The 24629-nt window shown below is 35.6% G+C and overlaps 2 protein-coding genes across 18 annotated transcripts in view; one reads left to right on the top strand and one right to left on the bottom strand.

Annotated features, from left to right (window-relative positions):
• The window catches only part of AVEN (apoptosis and caspase activation inhibitor), a 90342-nt gene extending 75174 nt beyond the window's left edge, over positions 1 to 15168 (top strand). The window contains exons 3-6 of the mRNA XM_048306967.1: positions 8623 to 8693; positions 12115 to 12210; positions 13756 to 14116; positions 14723 to 15168. Coding sequence (XP_048162924.1) covers positions 8623 to 8693; positions 12115 to 12210; positions 13756 to 14116; positions 14723 to 14838 — 644 coding nt within the window. The 3' untranslated portion in view covers positions 14839 to 15168. The remainder of the gene's footprint in view (positions 1 to 8622; positions 8694 to 12114; positions 12211 to 13755; positions 14117 to 14722) is intronic.
• A 76-nt stretch (positions 15169 to 15244) lies between these two features.
• RYR3 (ryanodine receptor 3) overlaps positions 15245 to 24629 on the bottom strand; it is a 201968-nt gene continuing 192583 nt past the window's right edge. For all 17 annotated transcript variants that reach the window (XM_048306945.1, XM_048306949.1, XM_048306947.1 and 14 more), the window contains 7 exons: positions 23736 to 23882; positions 21936 to 22070; positions 19786 to 19942; positions 18714 to 18778; positions 18510 to 18610; positions 16961 to 17012; positions 15245 to 16171 (listed from right to left, as the gene is read on the bottom strand). In XM_048306945.1, coding sequence (XP_048162902.1) covers positions 16076 to 16171; positions 16961 to 17012; positions 18510 to 18610; positions 18714 to 18778; positions 19786 to 19942; positions 21936 to 22070; positions 23736 to 23882 — 753 coding nt within the window. In that variant the 3' untranslated portion in view covers positions 15245 to 16075. The remainder of the gene's footprint in view (positions 16172 to 16960; positions 17013 to 18509; positions 18611 to 18713; positions 18779 to 19785; positions 19943 to 21935; positions 22071 to 23735; positions 23883 to 24629) is intronic.

Here is a 24629-nt window from a genome sequence, read left to right as displayed (position 1 = left end):
ATTCAAAATTAAGACTGGCTTCAAATGCTTAAAATGGGAGCTTGAACATTCAGCTGTCAAATCTATTGTTAACTTCTATGATTTATCTACTCTAAAAATTGGAGGGAGGAGAAATAAAGAAAAGGAATTTTTCCAGTGTTTGTGTGGCATGTAAGGACTACAGATACGAGATTTTTTTCTCTAATTGTGTCAATTAGTGATTATTATTATTGCAATTAAAAACTAGCAAGCAGGTTGAAATAAAGTATGTATTAAGTTTGTTCATTTGTTTGCTCCAAGATTACTGTCATGGAAGTTTGGGGATTCTTTTTCTAAAAATAGGTTTTTTGTTGGTAGAGGTACAATGTGGAATAAAGGGGTCTTATTTTATATATTCCTGCATTTTCTGGACAAGTAAGCTATGTAATGAATTTTGAAGTTTGCAGACCAAATATTCTGACAACCGACTTACAGAAAACAGTAGTAATCCTAGTATAAATTTATGCAATACAACCAGTCTTAGCTATCTAAGAGCTGTTTATATCTAACTGCATGACAGTTAGGTATGAAGTTCTCTTAGATGGAAAAGTGGAAAAATAACTCTGGTCCAATGATGTTCTCACCTCCCAGATACAATGCACCAATATGTTTGTGTGCACTGTTTACACAGGAGGTACAATGAACAATAATCCTAATAAAGAATAATTGTGAGGAACTTTTCTTAAGTCGGACAAAGAACCTAGGCCACAGAGTGCCATTCTGCAACTTAGCAAAAGCTATTAACATGCAGTTTCTGTTGTTCTTTCTTGTAGCTAGCATGACATGAGATATCTAAACAACAGTAGTAGTTTTATTGTGCTTTTGAAGCACGTATTTTACTTAAACTTTAATTAGGAAGAGTTTTCAGGTTCCTAACAGAATTGAGAAAGAGTCTTCTACCAAAAAATTGGGAGCTTAGTAGGGTAGAGCAAGTTTGGGCTAGCAACTGAGTTTTGAATCTGAGCTTTCTAATAACCAGTAATCTAGGTAGTTTTTGGCAAAGTTTGAAAGCTCATTTGGTTTTATATGGTAGGAAAATTCTTCTATTTGGATTTTTATTGTTATATTTGGAAACACTGTAAAAATTGGTCTTATGTGTACTTTAGAAAAAATCAAAACCTCCCTAATAAACAGCAGAAGTTTTGTCATCCGTTATGGGATATATTTTTTAACTACTCAAAATAATCAAATCTTAGCAGGATGATGAATTATTTGCAAGCTATACAGTCTAAAGTATCAACAAAGGGTGCTGTTTCAGCTTTAACGTCACTTCTGTAAAAAACTAAACTGTTCATCCAAGCTCTCATTTTGCTTTTAAAGTGCTTGTGTGAGCTTAGTGGTACCGTCTGCCCCAAGGCCTCAAGGCAGTAATTTTGCTTGCTAGAATGCATAGGAGTGCATGCCTCTCCCCTCTTCCTCACCCTTCAATGCCCATTCTCTGTGGCTGCCACACAGCGGTTCCTGTCAATAGGCAGGGCAAACCAGGGATCTTTTGGGATGACTTGTCTTTCATTCTGATTGAGTGTTGTTCCTCTTGGATTCTTTTCTTTTCATGATGTCTCTCCCCACAAGCAGACATATAAGAGTCTCTCCCCACAAGCAGAATATAAGAGCACCTTGTTCCAGCAAATGCAAATGGATTCCTCTTTTCAGTTCTGCAGTTTGACGTTATGCAAATCTTTCTTTGTGGGTGGGAACCTTGCCATTTCTTATTTTCTTCCAGTGTTGAATTTCAGCTTTGCTTCCCGCTATGGACATGAGCTGTACTGACATTAGTTGCTTATATGGTGTTGGAGAACACAGGGTCTTCACAAAGATCATTAGTTCCCTTAAACTGTCAGTCCGTGCAGGTCACAAACTCTTCTGTTAAGCTAATTTTTCCTCTGTTGGATCCAGGCTTATCAAAATATATGAGTTCTCTCCTTTTTACCCAAACAAGATTCTGTCCCTACCTCTAGGAAGAATCACAAATGTAGTTGGTCTTGTGTATTTATGCAGTAATTAAGCTTCATTTTTATTATTAAGTTATGCAGCAATCTTTTCCTTTTTTTTCAGCCTTCTTGAATGATACTGCTCAAAAAACAGTATGCTCTGTGGATTTATATACTTTCTCTAACATTGCAAGCTGGCTACAGTGACATTTAAAAATCACTAAGTATGTTATAAATTAGTGGCCTGAAAAAAATGACACTAGAAAATGTCATAAAGCATCAGGAAAAAATGTAAATATTTAAGGTGACTAGCTTAAACTTAATGAAAAGTTTAAGCTTACCTATGGGGAAATCAGTAACTTTAACCTTAAATATAATTTTATTGTTTATTCAGTAAAAAAAGTGAATAATAGAGGAGATGGGATTGGTACTTACGAATAACCAGGCTACTGTAGCTGAGAGAAATTTTGAATATACGTTTTTGTTCGATGCATTTTAGTTTAATATTTTGCATTTTTGCAACATTCCAAAAGCTATAATAATTAATTACTAAAAATTACATATGAAAAATAGTGATAAACTTAAGGAAATGTGGAAAAACCAGAAAACACAAATGTGCATTGACTTGAAAGAACACTTAGCTACAGATTAAAAATAAATTTGTGCATTACCTTCTTTTCCTCCTTATTTTTCTTGCAGAAAGATAGCCAATTAAGAGAAGGGTAGAGCTCTAAAGGTATATATAAAATAGCCATTTTCTTTAGTTTAGGATTGGTTCTACTGAAGCAGACCCAAGGTCCATCTGGAGACCCCTGAGCTAAGGCCCCTGAATGTACTGTATTGTATGCTACTTTCCCACATACTTTCTTGACCTGCAACAGTTTATGTCTAAGGGACTTGCTGAGCCAGATGTGCAATCTTTGTGTTTAGAAATAGTTATCCTATATCCCTCCTTGCATGTTGTGCTGTCTGCACCATCTGGTGGCACGGAGTCCCACAACCCAGCTTCAAGTTATAAAGATTTGCCGCTTTTTGTTTGTTTTGAGTCTGTTACCTCCTGGGTTCTTTTGCTGCCTCTAGGTGAGAAGAGACAATGAGCATTTAGTACCCATCTGCCCTTTTTATGCCTTTCCTGTTTTTAGATCTCTGTTATGTTCCCTTGGTTCCCCTCCTTTGGCTTAAGGTACTAAATTGCTTCCAATCCAAAATCTCTTTTATGCCTTTTCTAGTGTTGTTACATTTTTTGAGGTTTGGGAAACCAAGACTCTGCACAGTATTCAAGGTAATACAGGATAGTGATGTAGTCATGTTCTCTGTGTTGTTCATTCCTGCCTTTTTAAGAATTACAAAGAGTTTGCTCCTTTGCACACTGTGTAACACTGAGATTCTGATTCAGAATGGTGTTGGTCAGCTCTAAACTTCCTTGGAGAATTGCTGCATTTTACATTTTCGGTATTGAGCTTCATTTGCCATTTTAAAATCCACTTTCTCAATCTTACGGAGTTCTTATGTCATTCTTCACAGCCTACCTTCGTCTGCACTAACACAAAAAGCTTGGTATCATCAGCAAATTTTGTTACTTCATTTTCTCCTCTTTTTTTCTCTTCTGTTTTAATTGAAGGAAGAGATTAAACAGCTATGACCCCAGAGTATTGCACGGGTTGTTTCTTTTAATGTGAAAATTGGCAGTTTACTCTTTTCTTCCTAATTCAAGGTGTTATTTATTCAAAGCCTCCTCTTCTTTTTGCTGCTCTGAAGTTCTTGGGTGGGAAAGGGAGTGGGATGTCAGTGAGAGCTTTTGGAAATGTATGTAAATTTTATGAACTAGATCCTGCTTATATGCATGATATTTTGCTTCTTACAAGAAGTTGTCTTAGGTCATGCAGCAGAACTTCACATGCCATGTTGACTCTTCCCCAAAATACTATGTTTACTTGCATAGCCATTTAATTTCTACTTAATTTGTCCATCAGACACATTCAGCTGATATTGCATTGTCTTCCCCAGTTTCCCTTTCACTATTCCCAGTATTCTTGTGCAGTCATTTAGGTCTTTAAAGCTTTAAAGGCTTAAAGGCATTCCAGTTTCTTCTGTCTTATTTCTTAGTCACCTGGTATTCATAAAGAAGCAAGTGTACTACTGTTTGTTTTTCTGAACCTCTTCAGTATAATTTTATTTCTTTGGTTTTCCTGGCTCTTGTTAGCCTCTGCTTTAGCTTTTAATAAAGAGATTTGGTTTGTGGGGGATTTTTTTGTATGTGTAGGGTTTTTTTTTCTTTTTGAACCATTCTGTATTTTGGCATTTGTTGGCTTCACCCTGCTTCTCATTTGAAAAATTGGTATCTCTCCTTGATTTCAATAGGATGCAGTTCCTTTATGTGTTAAATTAGTTCTGTTCTTCCTGAACAGACACTCTTTGTTCCAGAACCAGCACTGGTTTCCAAAGATCCTTCCTTCTCACTCCTTTATCTGTGACACATTGTAAAATTTTGAAGACATCATTTAGCCTTGGTCAGATAATCCTGCTGTTTGGTCAAATGTTTTTATTTTAAAATGTGACTAGCAGTGCTGCATGGTTGTGCCAAGGAAATAATTTAGAATATTATTCTTTTTTAATCTGGTTACAAATATCCTTTACAGTTTGACAGTTTATGCAGATTACAAATATCCTTGGTATCAGTATCCTATGGAGATAAGCTGAAAGAATTGGGGAATTTCAGCCTGGGGAAGAGAATGCTCTGGGGAAACCTTGTAGCACCTTCCAGTACCTAAAGGGGGCTAAAAGAGAAATATGATTTAAAAAATGGGTTTAGAGTATTATATTTGCACTTGCAGCACTTCTTTACAGCCATGGCAATCTTAGAAGGATCATGTTAAATTCCTTCTTATTCTCCACTCCAATGTGAAATTTCATCTCTAAGACTACAGAATCTTTTTCCTCCGTCTTCAGTAAGGTTTTATGTGATTGAGAGAGTTTTAAATTAACAAAATCATTCCACTGATGGAATTTTTCATACTGGAAACTGGTTTTCTTCAATTTTTTCTATTTTTTAGACTTTAAATTTCACAAATTAGAAAATATTTATTATAGATTGCAGGTAGGATGTGCTGGATTCTGCTATTCAATGAATAATTGTATGAAAAGGTAATTGAGCTAATGAAAAAATGAAAGATACATTTTCTTTAAATAAATTTATTTAGCTTTATGATATGTTTGAGTGGTAGGAAAGGAAGGTGGTTTAGTTCTGCCATTTTCATAATAATTTCACATTTTAAACAATAAACAATATAAGGCTTATCATGACTGTTACCAAAGACCATGTGTAAGGTTTACTTGAGTGCATTATTTTAATCTACTCTGTATTTGAAGGCCAGATGGTACTTGTAGGTAACATAAAAAATATTCACATGAAGAAAAGTATTTTTTTATGTTGAAAGGAACTCAGAGTTATTGCAAGTGGTTTGATTACTATTCATGGCATAAAAGGAGATTATTTTGAGGGTAAAGGGATTTGTGAAAAGATAATTGGTTAGATTAACATTCTCATTGCCCTAATTTGCATTAAATATGCTACTGTGGATTGTAGTTATGCTTTTCCATTTGAAAAACATGCTTTGTTAACTTACTTAAAGAGCCTAATTAAACTACAGTTTAAGTCATACCCCTTAGTTCAGCAATACAATATCAAACTGAGAGTCTGTGATTACCAACTTTGTGAGTGTGGACCATCATAAACTAGGCCTTGATCCCAGTGGGTTTTCCGGATGAAGTAGGTTGATTTAGCTAGTTTACATCTGATCATTCTCAGATACTGAGAGCATTTAAGTAATCATTTTGTTTCATTTTACTCTTTTATAAGAGTAGAGAAAACTACTCTGTGATGCAGCGTGAGCAATAACTAGAGCAGTGTTGGGGTGTTGGAAAAGTACCTATACCTATACCTATGCCTCAAAGGAAGACTTTGAGGACCATTTTGTTTTCCGTAGATCTTCTTTGCATCTGTGACTAAATAGAGCCTTTAAAATATGAGGTGTTAAAACATTAATTTGCGCGTTTTCCTACCCACTTTAAAATCAGGGGACTATATCTGTATCTCTTTGGTTTTCAGAATTAGTTATTATGTATTAGCAGTACTCTAGATATTTTGAAACAGAGGCATTTATTTCCTCTTGTGCTGTGTGCAATGAAGAGGGAGGTGCCTTTTTCAGTAGTGAGACAACTGTGAGTGCTCAAGTTAAGTGTTTGCATCTGCAGATAGATGCATAAAGATAGAGGGTCTTATTTTTCCACACTGCTGAGCATTCCTAGAAACACCATGGAACCTGGTGTTTGTGCTGTATGAACTGAACATTTGTAGAATTAGCTACTTTATTAGATATCTAATTGTTAATTTCAGTGCTTAATTTTAATTATTGGTACTTGTACTATTTGACAATGGCTGTTTTCAAAACAGAAATCTCGGGAGACACTGAATGTAAACCAAAACATAGCTGATCAGTCAAGGCTGTATATCAGCACAATACTGCTGAGCTGTGTTGGATAAAACTAATGAAAAGAGGATAAAACTAATGAAAAGAGGGAAATGCATATTCGAGCTGGACATGGTAATGGCCTTAAATATCTATACAAATATTCAGCTGAGAAGGTTACTTTCTTCCTGTAATGGTTCTGAAAATTATGATGATGGATGTGCCAGGTACTCAGTGTTACTAGTATACAACTACATTTGCATACCCAAAGACCATACATGAAATGTAATGAACTAGAAATGCACTTTAGATACTAAAAAAATTTGAAAAATTCACGGCCAATAAATTTTAAATTCCACCTGAAGGATGATTAGGTATCTCATTTCTCATTATTTGGTAAAGAAATATGCCAATTACTATGCCATTTTGCTGCTTATTCATTTTTCTTGCAAAACAGAAGCCAGCTGATGCTTGCACTATCGACCAAAATTGCTGAAAGGTTGCACTCTCCTACATTTTGGGACAGGCAGACAATATAAAAAAGCCATGTGGGGGAAGGCAAATTATATGTTCGGATTTTGACTGCAGGATTAAGGGCATGATTCAGGAATTGTCAAAGGTATGTATGGCAGTTGGGATGTTGAGAGCCAAATGAAAGCTAGATGATCAATTGCTGGTAAAGCCATTGTAAACTCTAGAGCATTCATTCTCTTTCAGAGAGAGCTGTTGGAAGAAATCTCAGTGACTTACTGGTGATCACAGAATGGATCAGGCTGGAAGGGACTGCAGTGGGTCATCTCTTCCAACCTCCCTGCTCAAGCAGGGCCATACCAGAGCACATGGCGCAGGACTGCATCCAGATGGTTCTTGAATATCTCCAGTGAGCGAGACTCCAGAATCTCTCTGGACAACCTGTTCCAGTGCTCACAGTAAAGGAGTTCTTCCTCATGTTTTGGTGTAACTTCCTGTGCATCAGTTTCTGCCCATTGCCTCTTGTCCTATTGCTTGGTGCCACTGAGAAGAGCCTCTTGGCACGCTCCCCTCAGATACTTACAGACAGTGATGAGGTTCCCTCTCAGTCTTCTCAAGGCTGAACAGGCCCAGCTCCCTCAGCCTTTTGTCAAAAGAGGGACTCTCCAGACCCTTGACCAACTTAGTAGCTCTTTAATTCTCAGGATCAAATTTCATCTCCTTCATATAATAATTCAGCATGTTTATTTTTTTACTAATAGAACTCCCGAAACAGTTATTTATCTTTTAATTGCAGTTTAAGAAGGCACATCTTAGCTTTCTCTTACTCTATACCTTTGGCCATCATCTTTCAACCCTAATCTTTCATGTTTCCTCTGTCATAGACCTTACTGATTTTTTTGAGTTATTGGAGTTCTTGTATGTTTTTTTTCAGTAAATAAATTAGTAGGTCTGTCTTTTGTAACACAGCATTGTGCTGCAATAAAAGCAAAATTTAAAAAAAAAAAAAAGGCATTTCAAGCAAAATGATAATCCAATATCCCTTATAGTAAGAGAAAGTTTCTGTTGGCTTACAGGAATGTTAGAAGGTTAGAAGATCCTGTAATTAAGGTTATGTATTTAACTTAATTAGTCCTATTTAAGGCTTTCTTTTAATTCAGTCCTTTTTGCATGTGAATTGGAATTTGGGGTTCAGTGCCTTTTTTTGATGATGTGCTGGAGGAGGGACTAGTTCAAGGAAGAGAGAGAATATAGCTACCAGACAACAGGAAGTCTTTCTTTGGCTTGTACAAAGTGATTTTTAAAAATATTTACAATCCATTTTTAGAAATATTTGCATGTCAGTAAGAGAAAGTCTATATACAGAACTTTCAAAGCTGTTAATAAGAAATTCACTCACTGAATACTGTGTGTATTCCTAGTATGCTGTCCAAAATTGTCCAAATTGGACTTTTGAATGCAAACCTTACATGTTGCCATGGCACCTAACACCTCATCATTCAGTTTTGTATTTGTTGCCCTTTTTTAGTACTGTTTTGCAAAAGGCCTATAGAAGTTTGGCATAAATAAGTTTAATATTGTGAATACAAGCAGCATTAATATTAAATATCAAATGAAAATTTGTTGAAGAGGTGAGATTTATTTATTGAATTTACTTCTTTAGAGTTGGGAACTTCAGAGAAAACTTGCTATTCCTTTTTAAAATAAATATATTTTTTATTTCTTTTCTTTAGGAGATTCCTTTACACAGTTTCGATTTGCTGACGAGAAGGAATGGGATAAAGAAAGTATATGCCATAAGCAGGTAACAGATTTATCAGTCAAGTGATTTTATATAGATAATCACCTGGGACAGAATATCTAGGTAGTTGTGCCTTCAGCAACAAATTGTTGATACAATAATAACACTCTTTATTATGTATATTTTTATCAACTTCTCTCTAATGCTGGAGGCTCTTGTCCTTGGGCCTTGTCCTTTTTTTCTACTGAATACTAATCAAAGCAGCAGGCTAGGTTTTTTAAGTCATGTTGGGAGGAAATAACAAGAAAGCCCTCCAGTGAAGAGAAAATAAGGGATTGTCTCTTTACTTTACTGACACAGAAATTTAGCCTTCCTTTTTGAGCTGTATTCAAGAGAAAAGTGTTTAGTAGAATCACTATAACAAAACCTGTAGGAGTATGTTCATATAATGGACTATGAAGCATTCTAGTTCCTTCAAATTAACAGTTCATATCCTCTGGTTGAAACTTAGTGCACCAACTAGATTATTTGTATATGAATTCTTTATGCTGAATATAAAGGAGCATGGCAATAGAAGTCTCCTGTTTTGTCTATCAGGATACCTTAAAGTGTCTCAATCTCTGCAGCTGTCTTCCTCGTGCAAGTCACCTAAATTTTTGCAAAATATATGCTTTTGTCTTCCAGGTTTTTCTTAAAATTTCTATGAAGCTCTGATTGAGTATTTCTTGTAACATCCACATATATTCAAATTTTAAAGATTTGCTATTTATTTTCTAAAATATTACAATAATTATTCCCTGGGAAGTGATACTTAAAGGTATTTTAGAGTTGCAAAGGCAAATTAAAATGAGGAAATAAACCCCAATGCAGCACTTGTTTAAACCACCACCTGTTTCTTAGTGGAACACAGTCTTTCAGTGACTATTTTTTTCTTACCAGTTCTTCTGCTCGTACTGTGCAGGATGATGTCAGTATCCCAAATATTAATTTCTTTGTAACTTCCTCAGAGGCTTTTCATTATAGTATTTAGGTGATTAGAACACAATAATTAATTCCTGAATGCCTAAAGCCATTGTGAGCAGACTGAAACTGCATGTTTTCACCGTTACCCTTACTTTGATTTCTTATTTTAATCCAGAATGCTGTCCCAGATCATTTCATAGCATTATCTAATTTTTCACATTGTCTCTGGTCTTCAACCTGGTATCTTCTTTTTGTTTCTGACCCATCTTTCTTTTCCCTGAAAGCCAGATCCAAGTTTAATTTTCATGCTAGATACCATTTGCCAAATTCCTGGCCTTTGCCTCTTAGCTCACCTGTTTCTAGTTCTTTGACTGTCTACACATTATGTACAGGATTAGAGAATTTTAAACTGAAGTAAATTGATTATGAGGAAACAGAATAAAGCAGAAAAGACATTAAAAAAAGACAAAAAAAGATTAGACATTTCTCACTATCTTTTGTAGAAAGCAATGCCAAAGCATCAGTTTCAAATGTGGAATGGAAATGTCACAGTGACATCAACACTAACAAAATTTCTGTTTATTAAGAATACCGTCTTTCGTTTTTACAAAAAGTATATTTGTATTTGCACCATTGCATATTGATAAAATGCAATAAAAATGTTTCATAACATGGTCTGCAGTTGAAAAAGCAAACAGATGTTAGTCGTGTGGATTTTTCAGTGAAAAAAACGGGAATTCCAGCAACAAAGTATGCTTCTAGGGTTTTTTTGACCAAATAATGCTATCTGCCATGACGTGTTCATAATTTATTAAATACTGCTTTGATCCCTTCACTTTTTATTACAACACTACTGTTATAGAAATCTCTACTTAGATAGCAAATTCCTTCTTCTATTATTTTTCAGAATTCCTCTCTTCCTTTACTTCCTTTATCCTCAACCTTTCCTCCTCTTCCCTATCTCCTCTTTTTTACCTTCATTTGCAATGTTCATTCACGTTAATATTTTTGCAAGTATACATAGCTCTTCCAAAATGCACTTAAATGTTGTTTAATTATACTTTTTAGAATTTTTTGTGTTACCAGATTCATACAGTTTCCTTCTCTTTTGCAACCATGCAGAAGTTATATTTGATCCTTAATATTTGTCAAAATAACTGGATTTTCTGAAGATCTAGTTTATTGCTGGCAACAAGAATTATTTGCTGAAGACTTTGCACCAGTGAATCATCTCTGATGGTGATCACTAATCCATTGTAAAATAAATTTCCTAATGCAGAAGAAAAATTCTTACATCAGATATTTGTTTGGTCCTTTTATTCTCATTACTGGATGCCAGAACCTGAATTTGGATACAAGAAACTGTTAAATCAACTGCATTGTTTATTTTTAACATTTAATTTTGTAAATATAATGTCAGAACTCACTATGTCTTTGATGTTCATTCTTACTACATGTGCAGTTGCTAAAAGCCTGTTAAAAGGTGTTGACTGGCTTTTGGAAGCAGTATGAATTTCTTTGACAAATCTCTTACGATATGTCACAAAACTCTCCTAATTTATGAGTATTTGGACTTCTAAATGTCTGTGCCAGTCTATATCATACTGAGACAGGGACAAACTTTTGTCCCTCTAAGTGAGATTTGGAAGCAACTTCTCTACTTCCATGAAAATGAGAGTGTAGACTGAACTTAAGCATTTTGTTGTCAGATTTTAAAATATGTGATGGATATCAGATTTATCTTTGTCAGATTATCTATGGTGAACGTGCTCAGAATGTTCTGCTGTACTCTGAGCTTGAAATCTGTTTTAAAACTACTGAAATCTGGGTTGTTCTGTAGAAACTGCAAATATTGCTGGTCCATTTTGTGTAAGTTTGTTTTTAAAAAAGGGTCAAGAGAAAAGGAAACTTCAATACCTGTCACACTAACAAGTTCTCATTTAGCAGGAGTAGCATATCTTTCTTGAGTGTAATTTTAGAAATGTTTGTAACTATATACTTTGTAGCTTTTGTAAGTATCAAAACATTTGAAAAGATAGGGAAATAATACAAAGGTCCCTGTTTAGGCATTAAATTTGGCTACACAGGAGCTACACAGGATGATTGCTTCAGAAATAGTAGCAACTCATTAAAGTATGGCATTTTACACTGCATGAAAGCTTCACAGTTCAAAAGATGTTTCAGTTGGAAAAGCTTCTTATGCCATTGTCAAGTTCCTGAACTATTTCCTACTTTGGAATTGCAAGGTATTTTCTAAGGAGCATTCAATTTATACCTTGTTTTTTAACCTTAAATGATCATTTGCATTTTAGGTGCTTATATGTTATTATTTAGCCAAACTGCTTCATGAAAGTGTATTTTAAACTATTAATTTGCGTATTTCATTAGATTTCTTGAATGTGTGTGACGGGGGAATATAATACATTAAAATTACTAGGGTTTTTGTTGGTGGATGTTTTTGTGTTTGGTTGGTTGTTTTGTGTTTTTTCACAAGTGTACTATGTGTTGAATTGCATTTCAGTTCTCTGCACTTTGTGTTGACTGCCAGTCTTTGGTCCAGGCCCTTCAGGAATTGCCTCTACATCTGAGGTTGAATGTAGCTGCCGACCTTGTGCAGGTAATGCTGTGAAATTTCACAGGAAAATGCAAATATTTTAAGAGAAACAATGTATGCAAGAATGATTAGTCTTCAAACATAAGTAGAACGTATTATGTAAGTACATGGATTCATTTAGACTGGCATGTCGAGTGGCATGTAATGCAGGATACCCCTCTATTAGCATATTTTATGTGCTTATTTGGCCTTAAACAAAATTCTGGATATGCAGCATATTAGATTTGAAACTAAGTATCAGAGTGTTTGACATGGAATGATTCCACTATTTTTGTGTTTGCTTCTCTTGCTAGCAGCTGCTAAAAGCTTGCACCAAAATTTTCTAAGTGCTTTCACATTCTTCCTGCTAATTATTTTAATTGTGACTTAATCTTCTACATAACTAATATCAACATACATGCTTTTTCCATGAATCAGTCTTAATAGGTAGAACTGTCAATTGTACAGGTGAAGAAAATGTCATTTATTCTCCAGTGTCAGGAGGGGGGAGGTAGCAACAATATTAGTAATGTGTTCCTTCAGACTGTGAAAAAGCAAATACTAATGTAAGGGTGAAAGAGCCAGTGAGACTTAAATATAAAACCAAAATTCTTGAAAGGATCCAGCTGTCCAAGCAGTGTGACCCTTACAGAAGGATTAAGACTAGCCCTGGGGAAAAGGACTTGGGGGTGTTTATGAATGAAAAGCTCAACGTGACTCAGCAATGCATGCCATGTTTCAAAGGAAACCTGAGCAGCAGGTTGGGGTGGGTGATTCTCACTGTCTGCTCTGCCCTTGTGAGATCCCACCTAGAGTGCTGCATCCAGCTCTGGGGTCCCAGCACAAGAAAGACATGGATCTGTTGGAATGAGTGCAGAGGAGGGCCACAAAGTTGATCAGAGAGCTGAAGCATATCTCCAGTGAAGACAGGCTGAGAGTTGGGGCTCTTCAGCCTGCAGAGCAGGAGGCACCAAGGGAGACCTTACAGCACCTTCCAGTACCTTAAGCAGGCCTACAGACCAGAGCTAGAGAAGGACTTTTCAAAAGGGCATGTATGGATAGGACAAAGGAAATGACTTGGAGCTGAAGGAGGCTTGGTTTAGATTAGATTTCAGGAAGAAGTTTGTTACTGCAAGCGTGGTAAGGCACTGGAACAGCTTTCCTAGGGAAACTATGGACTCCCCATCCCTGGAAGTGTTCAAGGCCAAGTTGGATGAGGCTTTGAGCAATCTGGTCTAGTGGAAGGTTCCCTGCCCGTGGCAGGCAGCCTGGAACTAGGTGATTTTTAGGATCCCTTCCAAACCGTTCTATGATTCTGTCAGTATCAGTGTTAGCGTACAATCTCATATTCTGTAATAAGTGATAAAAGGAGCTTGTATTTTGCATTTGATTTTGTAAAAGTATCAAGATAACTTTAGTTTCCTTTTACTTCTGAATTCAATTCTGCTCAAATTTTCTGTACCTTCTTAAGTGATCAAATATAGCAAGTTTTAATTTTAATCCAAATTGGACAGAATAGTAATAATAGATAATCATTATAAGGACTCAAGTCCTTTTTTGTATTCTTAGGCATCAACACCTCTAGAGATCCCACAGATGAAATCTAAAATTTTTGAAGATGGGAAGAAGAGAGAGCAGCTGTTTCGACAGTCTCTGGCTCAAAGTGAAACCATGTTGGTCTCCCATCCTGTTGGTAATTCTGTTGCTCCATCAGAACCTGGAAGTAAAAATGGCTCTACGACAAATGCAAGAGAATCGTTTCAGAGAGTCCATCCACTATCAAATCAAGACACTGACCATTTGGATGAAGAACTAGATCTTCTCCTGAATCTAGAGGCCCCCATTAATACAGAAAATAGACCTGCATCAGGTACATTATCCTGCAGTGTATCAACTGAGAAAGATTTGAAAATGGATTGTAAGGAAAATGGTAAGTTTTCTCCCGAGCGTGCCCTTATTTCATTTCCGTTATTTTCTGGTTTGGTGATTTTTTTAGTTTTTGATTAGCCAGTTAACAGTACTGCTATCATCATCTCTGTCACACTGCATTTCATTTTTCTGGGGCTGTGTTCTGACCCATTTGTTCATTGTCAGTTTTAACTTCTTACTAAACAATTGTCAGTTTCACTTTAAACATTAAGTGAAATTCTTCTGCAAAACAGCATTGGACTTATGATTTAGCAAATATTTAAATTTTTTTTAAAAAGTGTACTGCTGGGGAATTTTATTGCAGAGAAGATAAAGTATTCATGTAACTTCATCAGCCCTTAGTTCACTGTGCTGATAGTGTACAGAAGAATTGACAGCTATTTCTGATGGCTTCTCCTAAATGCTACTTTCAAATTTTACTAGCATTGATCTTACAAAATTAAGTTTAGCATAGAAACTATTTTTGGAATGTGACTCTCTGTTCTTCAAGAAGGAGAGATTGTGTTTAAATACAGTCACTTGTGCATTAAAAACAAAACAATGCAGGAGAGAGAGGTAGTATGGAATTGTTTCCAGATTTTCAATCTTGTTGTTTTCACTTTTCTAGAGCCTTCGAAAGTAGATATGCCTGAAGACAAGAACACATCACAGCAACAGCAATGTACATCTAAAGATGTTACTGAAGAAGAGCTTGAAGATTGGCTGGACAGCATGATCTCCTGAAGCTCAGATTTCCTCATATGAACAACTGAATATAGCAAACATTACATAGAAAGTTGAATCTTTCTTTGTCTCCTTGTTGTTCCCTTTCCTCTGTATGCCAAATGCCTGTTTATCTTTGCCAGCACTTAGAATTTTGTGCAACCAGAATTAATTTAGATGAGATTGAAAACTGTTGAAGACTAATGATATTATTAGAAAGGTCTAAAATTTGTGATGAAATTATAGTTTTCTTTGCTAAAGAAGCAGGCTACATTGCACAAAGAGAACAGTTATTTCAGCTTGTACTTGCTCAATGTAATCATTAAAATAAAGCTGTGGATGAACAATGAATACATGTGTTTTTAGTCACTATTGTCACAAAACTCCATATTGTAGAAAAATGGGAAAGATGACAGCAATGATAATATTTGGTTTATAATACTTTATTGCAGTGGGCACTTTTTATTAAAAGAAAAAAAATGCATAATCCTAGCAACTTCTACTTGCAGGTGACCATAGAGCATTGTTTTATTTTGGCCTAAGATTTAGATTGTGTTCATTTTTATACAGTGTAAGTCTTTTAACAGTAGCATCTAATAAGCTGTTATTGAAGGTAGGATATAAACAAACTTCAAGTGCAATTTGATACAGAAGGACAGAAAAGCAATACAGTTAATGGGTCTGTTCGTCTAGAACACAAAAAGTTTGCATAGCTATGTCTACAGAGGTTTTAAGGCACTTTAATGTTTCAAGGTTGACAAAGTGTTTGAAAATGATTTCCTTTTAACTGCTTAAAGCTTTTCAAACTGTATCTTAATACATTGACTAGCAAATACCGTGGGGAAAAACTGGACAGCAGTTAGTTGAATTGTTTTTTCTGAGGTATGGCCTCTGATGTTCAAGTTCTTCAATGTCAAATGTGCAATTAAGATGCCTTTTAGCCCTTTCAACTGTACTGCCAAACACCAGGTAATGATGTGGTTAAAAAGTTGTTATAATTTTAGGCCATGTTTGAACTGGAAGGCTTAAGTTAATCTGGCATAGTTTTTTCCAATTAGAATGCCAACAAAAGACCTGTTTCATGTGTGGTAGGTACAAAAAGCTTCTGAAATAGTGTCAAATTTTATGTGTGTCTTGAACTTTAAAGACATTTAAAGCAAATACAAGCTGTGAAATTACACCATGAAAAGAACAGAATTCATTTTTTTTTGTATACTGGATCTTAGCAGTTCATGAATAAATAATTTCTTTTGTGATACTAGCCAAGTTGATCCTCATACTGTTTACGGAAGCAGTCGCCTGCTGGGAAAAAGTCCCAACATCTTTCTTGATACATCTTCCACACAAATGATTCCTGAAAAGGAGAAAGAGTATTTATTTTAACAGTGCAGTTAGTGCTGTAGATAAACTTCTAACAATAACCACATACTGTGCTTGCTACCATGGAGTAGAACTGTAAAGACACTGGAACTCAAAAGATTGTAACTCAATAATTTTAAAAGTTTTATACTCCTTTTGATTCAGTACTACTGAAATACAAGGTCTATTAGTAAAATATCTTAAGTATAAATTAATCAATCTATTTATATCAGAGCAAACCTGTTCATAAATCTGTATATAAGCAAATGTGTTTTGCTTTGAATGGAAAACAAAGGTACTTTTGTAGTGTTTTCCTAAGAGCTTCTTATTAGAGATAAGATATAATTAAATTCTAGTTATTGTCTTATTTATTTACCTTTAGGGCTTAACAATGCTAAACATATGGACACCCAAATACCTATTTACACGTATATATAGATTTTGACTATAAATATAGTAGCCTAACCACTTAAGCCTTTTGGGAATAAACTACACCTGGTGCATTTGGGGTTTTCTTCTCAGAGATAAGATGACAGTAAGATTAGTAGTAACTGACTTCTGACAGAGTTGACTGCTGGGTGAAATAGCAGGGGGCAGCATGCCCCCCCTCCCTTTTGTTTTAACCCTTCTTTTCTTTCACTGGCAGTAGACTCTTGGAGAGAGTGGCATCATCCCCACTTCTCAGTGCTACATCAGTTCCACCTGCTGGTACACAGCTACGAGGCTTGAGAAGATAAAAATGTTGAAAGATAAGAAAAACCATTAAGTTTTATTTTCTACTCACCTGGCCAGTATGCTCAGTTTCATCCTTGTTAATTAGATACATTAAGAAGAACCTGAAACAAGCCCATGAAGTGGGTATTAATGCAGGAAACATAACATCTCTACCTGATCTTTTCTAGTCTGGGGTATATGAGGAAGATTATGCCAACTAGCAAAGCAATGACACTGCTAGACATCTAAAATGCTTATTTTAAAGGAAAAAATTCTGTCCTGAAGCATGTTTCCTGTGGAAGTGCTAACAGATAAAAAATCTGTAGAAAAATGCAGTTTAGCATTTCCTGCATTTCAGTGTGAGGAGCAATACCTGAATTAGGCATATGCCAAATTCTGTGCACATATGCTCCAATATCTCACCTTGGAAGAAGTTACTATGGCTACTGCATGGGAAGTAGAAGTGTGGTAAATACTGAGCTGCACCAGGAATTCTGAGCACTCCTGGTATACAGCTTGCAGGCTGAGCCTATCCTTCCCCAACACCTGTGCTCAGTCAAATGTTGAGAGCTTGAACTAATTAGGAAGATTGTGGAAAACGAAGTGTGGTCTGCTTAGAGGTAATACTACACACGGACACTTTCGATGCAGTGCATTTGGAATTAGGCTTAGTATGTGCTTTCATTGTGAAGGAAGGAAAGTACACTGATTTTAGCAGTTGTCTAATTAAAGGGTAACCTTGTCCACTATGTATTCTATTATGAAGGAAATGGCCATTTTTAACTTACAGTAAATTAGAGGTTCTCATGTACCAACTAAGCAATTCAATATAGTAAGAAAAGCTTGGATGTTGTAGACTGGTAAAACTATGGCTATCAATGGAAATTTGCATCACATTAGGCAATTGATTTTTTTTTTTTTTTTTTAAAGAAGTTCAGATGCAGTACTGGAAAGCCAGAATGCTATAAGGTTTCACCTGCCTCTCCTTTCATTCTGCTGGCGCAATGCTCATATAATTAGTTATCTTTGTAGTTGTAACTAAAGCAACAAGAGTAACTTAAATATCCTCTTAGGTCTCCTCTATATTTACTAATGAAAGTGGAAAAGCACTCTTTTGGGAGTCAGGTATAGTCTAAACATGTATAGCTGCTGAGTGCTTCAAGGTGTCACTAAAAACTATAGGACCAGAGTTGTTAATTATTTTTTGGTGCTTATCTTTCAAGAACTTTCTACAAGCGCCTTTATTTGCTTTGCTTGGGTTTAGGTTTTCTTTTTTGTCAAACTGTGATCTCGTCAGCATTTCCAAGTCACAATCAAAACTCCCAAACTAAAGCAACATATTGAACTGTCTGCTATCCTTCCCCATATCTAGCTTTCCTTCCAGCAGAATAAGGAGTTGATATGCCTTCTGGTCTCATTCTACTAAGGTACCTATGTGTAAGGTGAGCACTTCAAAGATAACCAGCAGTGTGGAATAGTGGAGCAGAGACCAGAAAGGAGAGGAGATATTCCTCAGTTTTATAGCATTCTGTCTTGGGATTTTCAGCAATGTGTGCACCTAAATTGCACTACATCTGACAGGTCTCTTTATCACAGTTCCAATTGTAAAATGTACTTACAAATAGTTTGCCAAGTTATGTTCTTGCAAAGTATGTGTTTCAAAACCATGTGGGGTTGTGTCAAAGTAGTCATTGCCGATTCCACAAATAAAGCATTTGGTCTGAAAGCAAAAGTTGTGGTTAGAGATGAATTTTAACTCAAAGGCTCTAATTGGTGACAATCTAGATGAAGAAGAGCAATGAAAAATGTAATGTGCTTCCTACCTCCATGTCTTCCCTCACTTGTTCTTGCTGGTCTCTTAATTCACCAAAAGCATCAATAATCAGACCTATTTAAAATAGAAAAGTAGCAACACTTCAGTACTTAGCAATATTCATATTGCAAGTAATGTCAGTCAGGCATCCTCCACTGTCTAGGATTTAATGTGTTTGTACATACTCTTGAGAGTAGAAAGACGTTTTGGGGCTTTATTATAGTCCATTTAACCTTACATAAACTCGTCTTTTTTTGTTCCCATGAATGAAATTAATTTTCACTCTTCTTCTCATGAAACTCTTGTATCCCAAGTCTTGTTCAACAAAGACAGCTCTGCTCCCCCAGCCTACCTTGGCCAGTTTGTGAGTCTGTGTCACATTTGAAGCATTACTCCTCCGCTTTCAACATTTTAAGAAAAGAACTGGATCATTCTGGGGACTGTGACATTTGTAACTTTTCCTCTGTATAGATGTGTTACATTTTTTCTTTGCCACCAGGTTGCCATAAAACAGTGGGGTTTTTTCCTAACAGCCTTAGAGATTTTGTGCAATGAGTGTTGAATGCTGCCCATCACTGAAGAGGGGTCTTGCTTGCTGTAAACCACAACTGCAAACCAATTACAACTGTAAATCAACCTCTAAAGAAATGAGGAAATGGCTATGCGGCCATGGTGACTTTCTCCATGTCATTTACCCTTTCCAACAGGAAAGTCTCCATTCCCCAGCTGTGGTGATTCCAGGCTAAAAGTGGGAAGAGTGTCTTCAGCAAGGCTCTCCCAGGTTTAAATTCTTAGTATAGGAGAACAGTGATCCTGCACAAGCTTCATCACTGCTGGATAGCAGTAAAAGTGTTCATAAACACTGCAACCCAGGTAAGTTACATTCCTTACACTTTGTGTAGTACTTGGGAAAAGGCATATAATGTATGAATTAATATAAAATTCTTACTTGCAGAATTAATGATTTTATAAACTCAGAAATAAGTCTTTATAGCAATACTGCTAAATTTACCTCAGACATAAATATGTTTTACAATGATGAACTAATTTTGAAGAATGTCTATTAAGGTAAGTGATGGTACCTTGAATAATGGCCAATAGGATAACAATGACAAAGAAGAAAAATGTGATGTCAAAGACAATTCGATACATTTCATAAGGGTCTCCAGCAGGATCCTCAATTTCATCTCCAATGCCACCACCAGCTCTTACGCCAACATACATGTGGAACAGGTAACACTAAAAAAGAGAGAGAAAAATTACAGATATATTTACTATGAATTATTCTGTTGGGGTTTTTCTTTTTTTTAAATTATTCTGCTCTGCTAATTCTCTTGACAATTTATATTAACAAGAACACATAATATAATTTCTCATGTATCAAACACACTGCACCCAAAATCTGTAACTTTCTTAACTGATGTGATTCCACCTTCAGGTACACTTACTAAGAGGGGGAGTCAACATCAGCTGTTACCCACTCCTCACTCCCTGGGTCTAACTTCCAGACCATTTTGAGGGTATTTTTCTTGTATTTGTTACTGTATTCAACTCCTTATATTTATTGCTAAGGTTCCACCTTGCTCTGACTTAGCAGATAACATCTTTTAAAGTCTCGCAGTGAAGTTTAGAAATGTGGAAAATATTGCCATGAAATAAACAGTGGGATATTCACAGCAAGTAGATCTACCTGTGTGTAGGTAGTTTCTGGATAATTTAATTTTGCAATACTAGATTTCTGGTTTATTATACTGTAAATTAGTTGTGATCTGTGAAACTACCTGTGTTCAGTTCAATGCAGATGAAATCACTTTACAAAAGTATTGTTGTCATATTTTTTGAAGATACAAATCTTAATAGAAAAATCTTTGATAATCTGTATATTTAGTCTATGTAAGTACATGGGAATGGAATCTTCTGCAGGAGTGATAAACTACTGATATTCCTGTATGACTGGCTACAGAACCTTGAAAACCGCCTTCAGCCATACAGTGTGGGTTCAAAACAATATCAATCTCTAAGCACAGCCAGTTTTCTGGAGTCACATTAGACAGCAGTGGATGTTAAATAATGAGTATAAAACCTAGCATTAGCAAACACTAAACAGAACTATACATCCATTTTTATAGTGCGATTTTACTGATGACTTAAGATGCTAGTATGTGTTTAATTTAAAAATATAACTTAGAATTTATTTACTTCACTTGATAGAGTGGTTTAAAATGTAGTATAGTTTTATTACTCTAATTATTCCTACACCAATTTTATGACCTGACCATAGTATCCAGCTCACAAAGTTTGGGCAGGTTTCATAATTTCTGTAATTTGCATGTCTAACCTGCACTGTTTAAGAGAAAGTCCAAGAATAGGGAAGATCATTCTGTGAAGTCTATGGTACAACTCTGTTCTGAGGTATTTTATTCTGTCTTTGGTGTGTAATGCAGGGCAGAGAGCGTTTCTGTTCCATGGGAGATAGTAACTGGCCACAAACTCAGAATATTATGTTTTTAATACCTGAATTTGTGTTTTCTGTATACAGTAAGAAAATCAAATCGTCTTCATATATTAATATGTATCTGTATGTGCTATTTTGACAGAAATAACATTCAGTGGCAATAGGTAGAAATCAGATCATAAATTGGTGTCATAAGATTATCACCCATAATAAGTTGTAATTTCTGCTTTCTCACCCTTGACTTCCTTCTTCATGACTAAATTACTAATTGTAATTTTGGAGCAGGCTTTTATAACTGCTGCTAATAACATCATATAATTCATATAAGCCAAGTAAGGACAGGACATTTGCAAACATTGGAAACAAATGGGGTTTATTTGTGTTGCGACCACACAGCTTCTTTTCGGAAGAAAGAGCAGCTCTGACCAGTTTGTCAAGAAATTCCTTTTTTACTTTGAGGGTTACTTTTTACTTTTTTACTTTGAGGCTTTGCCATCCTCAGCTGCAAAAGCATTGCAGCAAATCATATACCACAGTATGTAGGAGAAAAATTCAGAATATCTTCCTATGTGTCATCTATTTGCTGTCGAGTTTAGACTATTGGAGAATGCAGAAGGAACTTCAAGACTGTTCATATTTCCAAAATGACGTTTATCAAGAAGAAGAACCCAATGGATTTAACAACAGACACATCGCTCCTTACGTATCATTCTGTCTAAAGTATCCATTTGAAAATTCAGGATGACATTTGAGGCATGCAGGTAGTGTTTTAGTTACCGTCATCATGTCATCACACTTCATGTCTGGTTCATCTTCATCTTCACTTTTGTTGTAGAATTTGCGGAAGAAGTTGAAGGCGACCACAGTGTAAAGGTACACTACTACAGCAAGGAGTCCCACAGTAAGCACAAGCTGTGTGTGGAGACATGACATGAAAATAGAGAATAGAAGAGACATACCAGCTTGGTGCATTGCCTTAAATATTGAAATGGGTCATATTGTACCTATCCCAATAAGGAAACTAAAGATAGCAGTTATGTGTGTACCACCAAAGCAATTTTTACACTCTCTAGTTTAAAAGTTAAATTATAGTAACTTGAAACACTGGATATACAATAAAAATTAAGAATTAAAAATAAAACCCTTTGGATAATTTGACAAATAATTTCAACTGGGATTTATTAGGACTTATAATGACATCATAGTCTACTTTCTGTTCTAAAGCTGTTCAGCAAAGCTATTAGTAAAATGGATAGAAAAGTTTTTAGATAAGAGTAAGTCATTTCCAGGTCCTGCTTTTAAGGAAATTAAACCATTAGGTGAAAAGGTTTAGCAGTTAATGAGACTAGATTATATTCTCTGTTGAAGTTGCTGCTAGAAGATACAGCTCTGGAGAGCAGTTTCTGAAAGATACGTATTTTAAAAAATGCAACAACCAGTATTTACTCTTTTAAAAGGAACATAAGAGCATTGAAGGACAAGCTGGTCAATTATCACTGTCTGCAGATCTGTCAGCATATTCCCAAAGTGAACATTTCATTTCAGAGATCTGCAGCTGTCTTTCAGTGTTCATATCTACTAGCCAGAAAAGCAACAGGATTACAAAAACTAATCTTTGCTTGTTAAGAATGTAACAAAAAACCATGGTCTTGGGTTGAAAGAGTTTTGTCAACTATGCTCAGTTTTGACAATTACATTTAAAAAAGAATTCATAAAAAAATATATAAATCATAACAATCATTATTATGAATTTGGTCATCCTAAAGTAAAATAAACAGGATAAAGCCAGAGATTTCAATTGTTTGTGTAATGATACACATCATCACCTTGTGTGGGTATATTTTTATGCCTCTTCCAAAACATCATGTGGCTTAAAATGTTTTGACAAATCTAGCAGGGCATAGGAGTGGGCTTAGAATATATGTTACTGCATTTGGGAAGGAATGGAATGTGTGTGTTTTAAATTATATTTTGGGGAAATTAGATTTCTTAAATGTAAGTTAAAAACTGTAAAGCTTGTTTTTTGTTGTTATGCTAGCTAGGAACATGGAGTCTTCGGAGATCAGAGAATGATTCCCTGCAGAAATTTTAACAATTAGTTTTAGAAATACACTTTATTAACCTGATTTTTGCATGACAAAGTGATACAGAACTGTGTTTCACAGTGCAGAATGCCCACACCTTTAAGCACATTCTTATTAGCCAAGTATTGAAATCTCAATGCCTAGATCATTATTACTGTTGTAGCTAAGGAGGACTTGTGTATTCTTAGTATTTGTCACCAATCAGCTCGTCATTGAGAATATAGAAGGAGCTGGTTAGGTAGTAATTCATACTCCTGTATTTTTTCTAAAATGATGTGTTTTCTATTGTGTATGAAACTTCTTTATCTATCAGCACTTGGTGGGTATAGATTGTTATGATTTCATGGAGTTTAACATGTATTGTGTTGCAGAAGAGATGATCAATCCTATAATGATAAAAATGAATTCCATTCCTATATTTCTGGTACAACAAATTTTTTCCAGTACTTTTACAAAGTGTATTTCTTTTCAGACCTTTGCATGTAGCACTAACCTGTTTGCCATTGTGAGTAACTGAAGACAAAATAGTTCGCAATGTCTTAAAACCCATAGCAATATCCAGAAGATGAGCAGCAAAGAAGAAGTTGTTGTAGTGCCCAAGGATAGACATAGTTGTGTACCAAGCTAAGTATAAAAATGACTGCAGAGAAAGTGAAAAGTGACAGAGGGTTAGCAGGCACTGATATGGATTATTGGACCCAGAACACAGCTTTTTTAAGTCACTCAAGTTGTTGTAGCAGGACACTTTGCCTGTGTGGGGAAGAAACAGCTTAAACTTCATCCAGCTTTTGAAAATTACCAGTGATGGAGGGGGATGTCACACTGCTTTTGCTGTTGAAAAACGCTGAGACCAGCCTCATTCAACAACCCCAAAAATAGACATCACAAGGATGTGAAAACCGTGTGTGTCCTGACAGCTACTGGCACTGGCAGGGCTGTGGAAGGCAGGTGTTTCCTGATAGAGCACCCAAGGAGTGATAGTACTAATAACTTATTTTAAGATGAATGGTGCTCTGCTAGCATGACTAGCCTGGGAATATATGAATTCCAGTCAATCACTTTATGTTGTAAAAGCTCAGTCCTACTTTTTTAATGGCAGGGATTTCTTGCACTCCCAGGGGTGTGTGTGTAGATTCTTTACTTGAGTGGGAACGCTCCCCAGGGTTACTCCTTGAGGCTGAACCAAAGAGGTTTGCCCACTGTCACTGATATGGGCAAGTAACATAACAATAATTGTGGAAGGGCAGCAACAAATAATTATTAAGCTACCTTTTAAACCATTAATTTAATAAATAATTTACTTTAATAGCAGTTATAACCATCTTTACTGTGCAGTATATAATTCTGATTAAAACGTCCTTTAGTCTAATCAGTATCATAATCAATT

This window comes from Corvus hawaiiensis, chromosome 6 (genome assembly GCF_020740725.1).
Source record: "Corvus hawaiiensis isolate bCorHaw1 chromosome 6, bCorHaw1.pri.cur, whole genome shotgun sequence".
NCBI classification, from domain to species: Eukaryota; Metazoa; Chordata; class Aves; order Passeriformes; family Corvidae; genus Corvus; species Corvus hawaiiensis.
The sequence above is the reverse complement of the archived record's forward strand: the minus strand, read 5'-3'. Positions and strand labels throughout refer to the sequence as shown.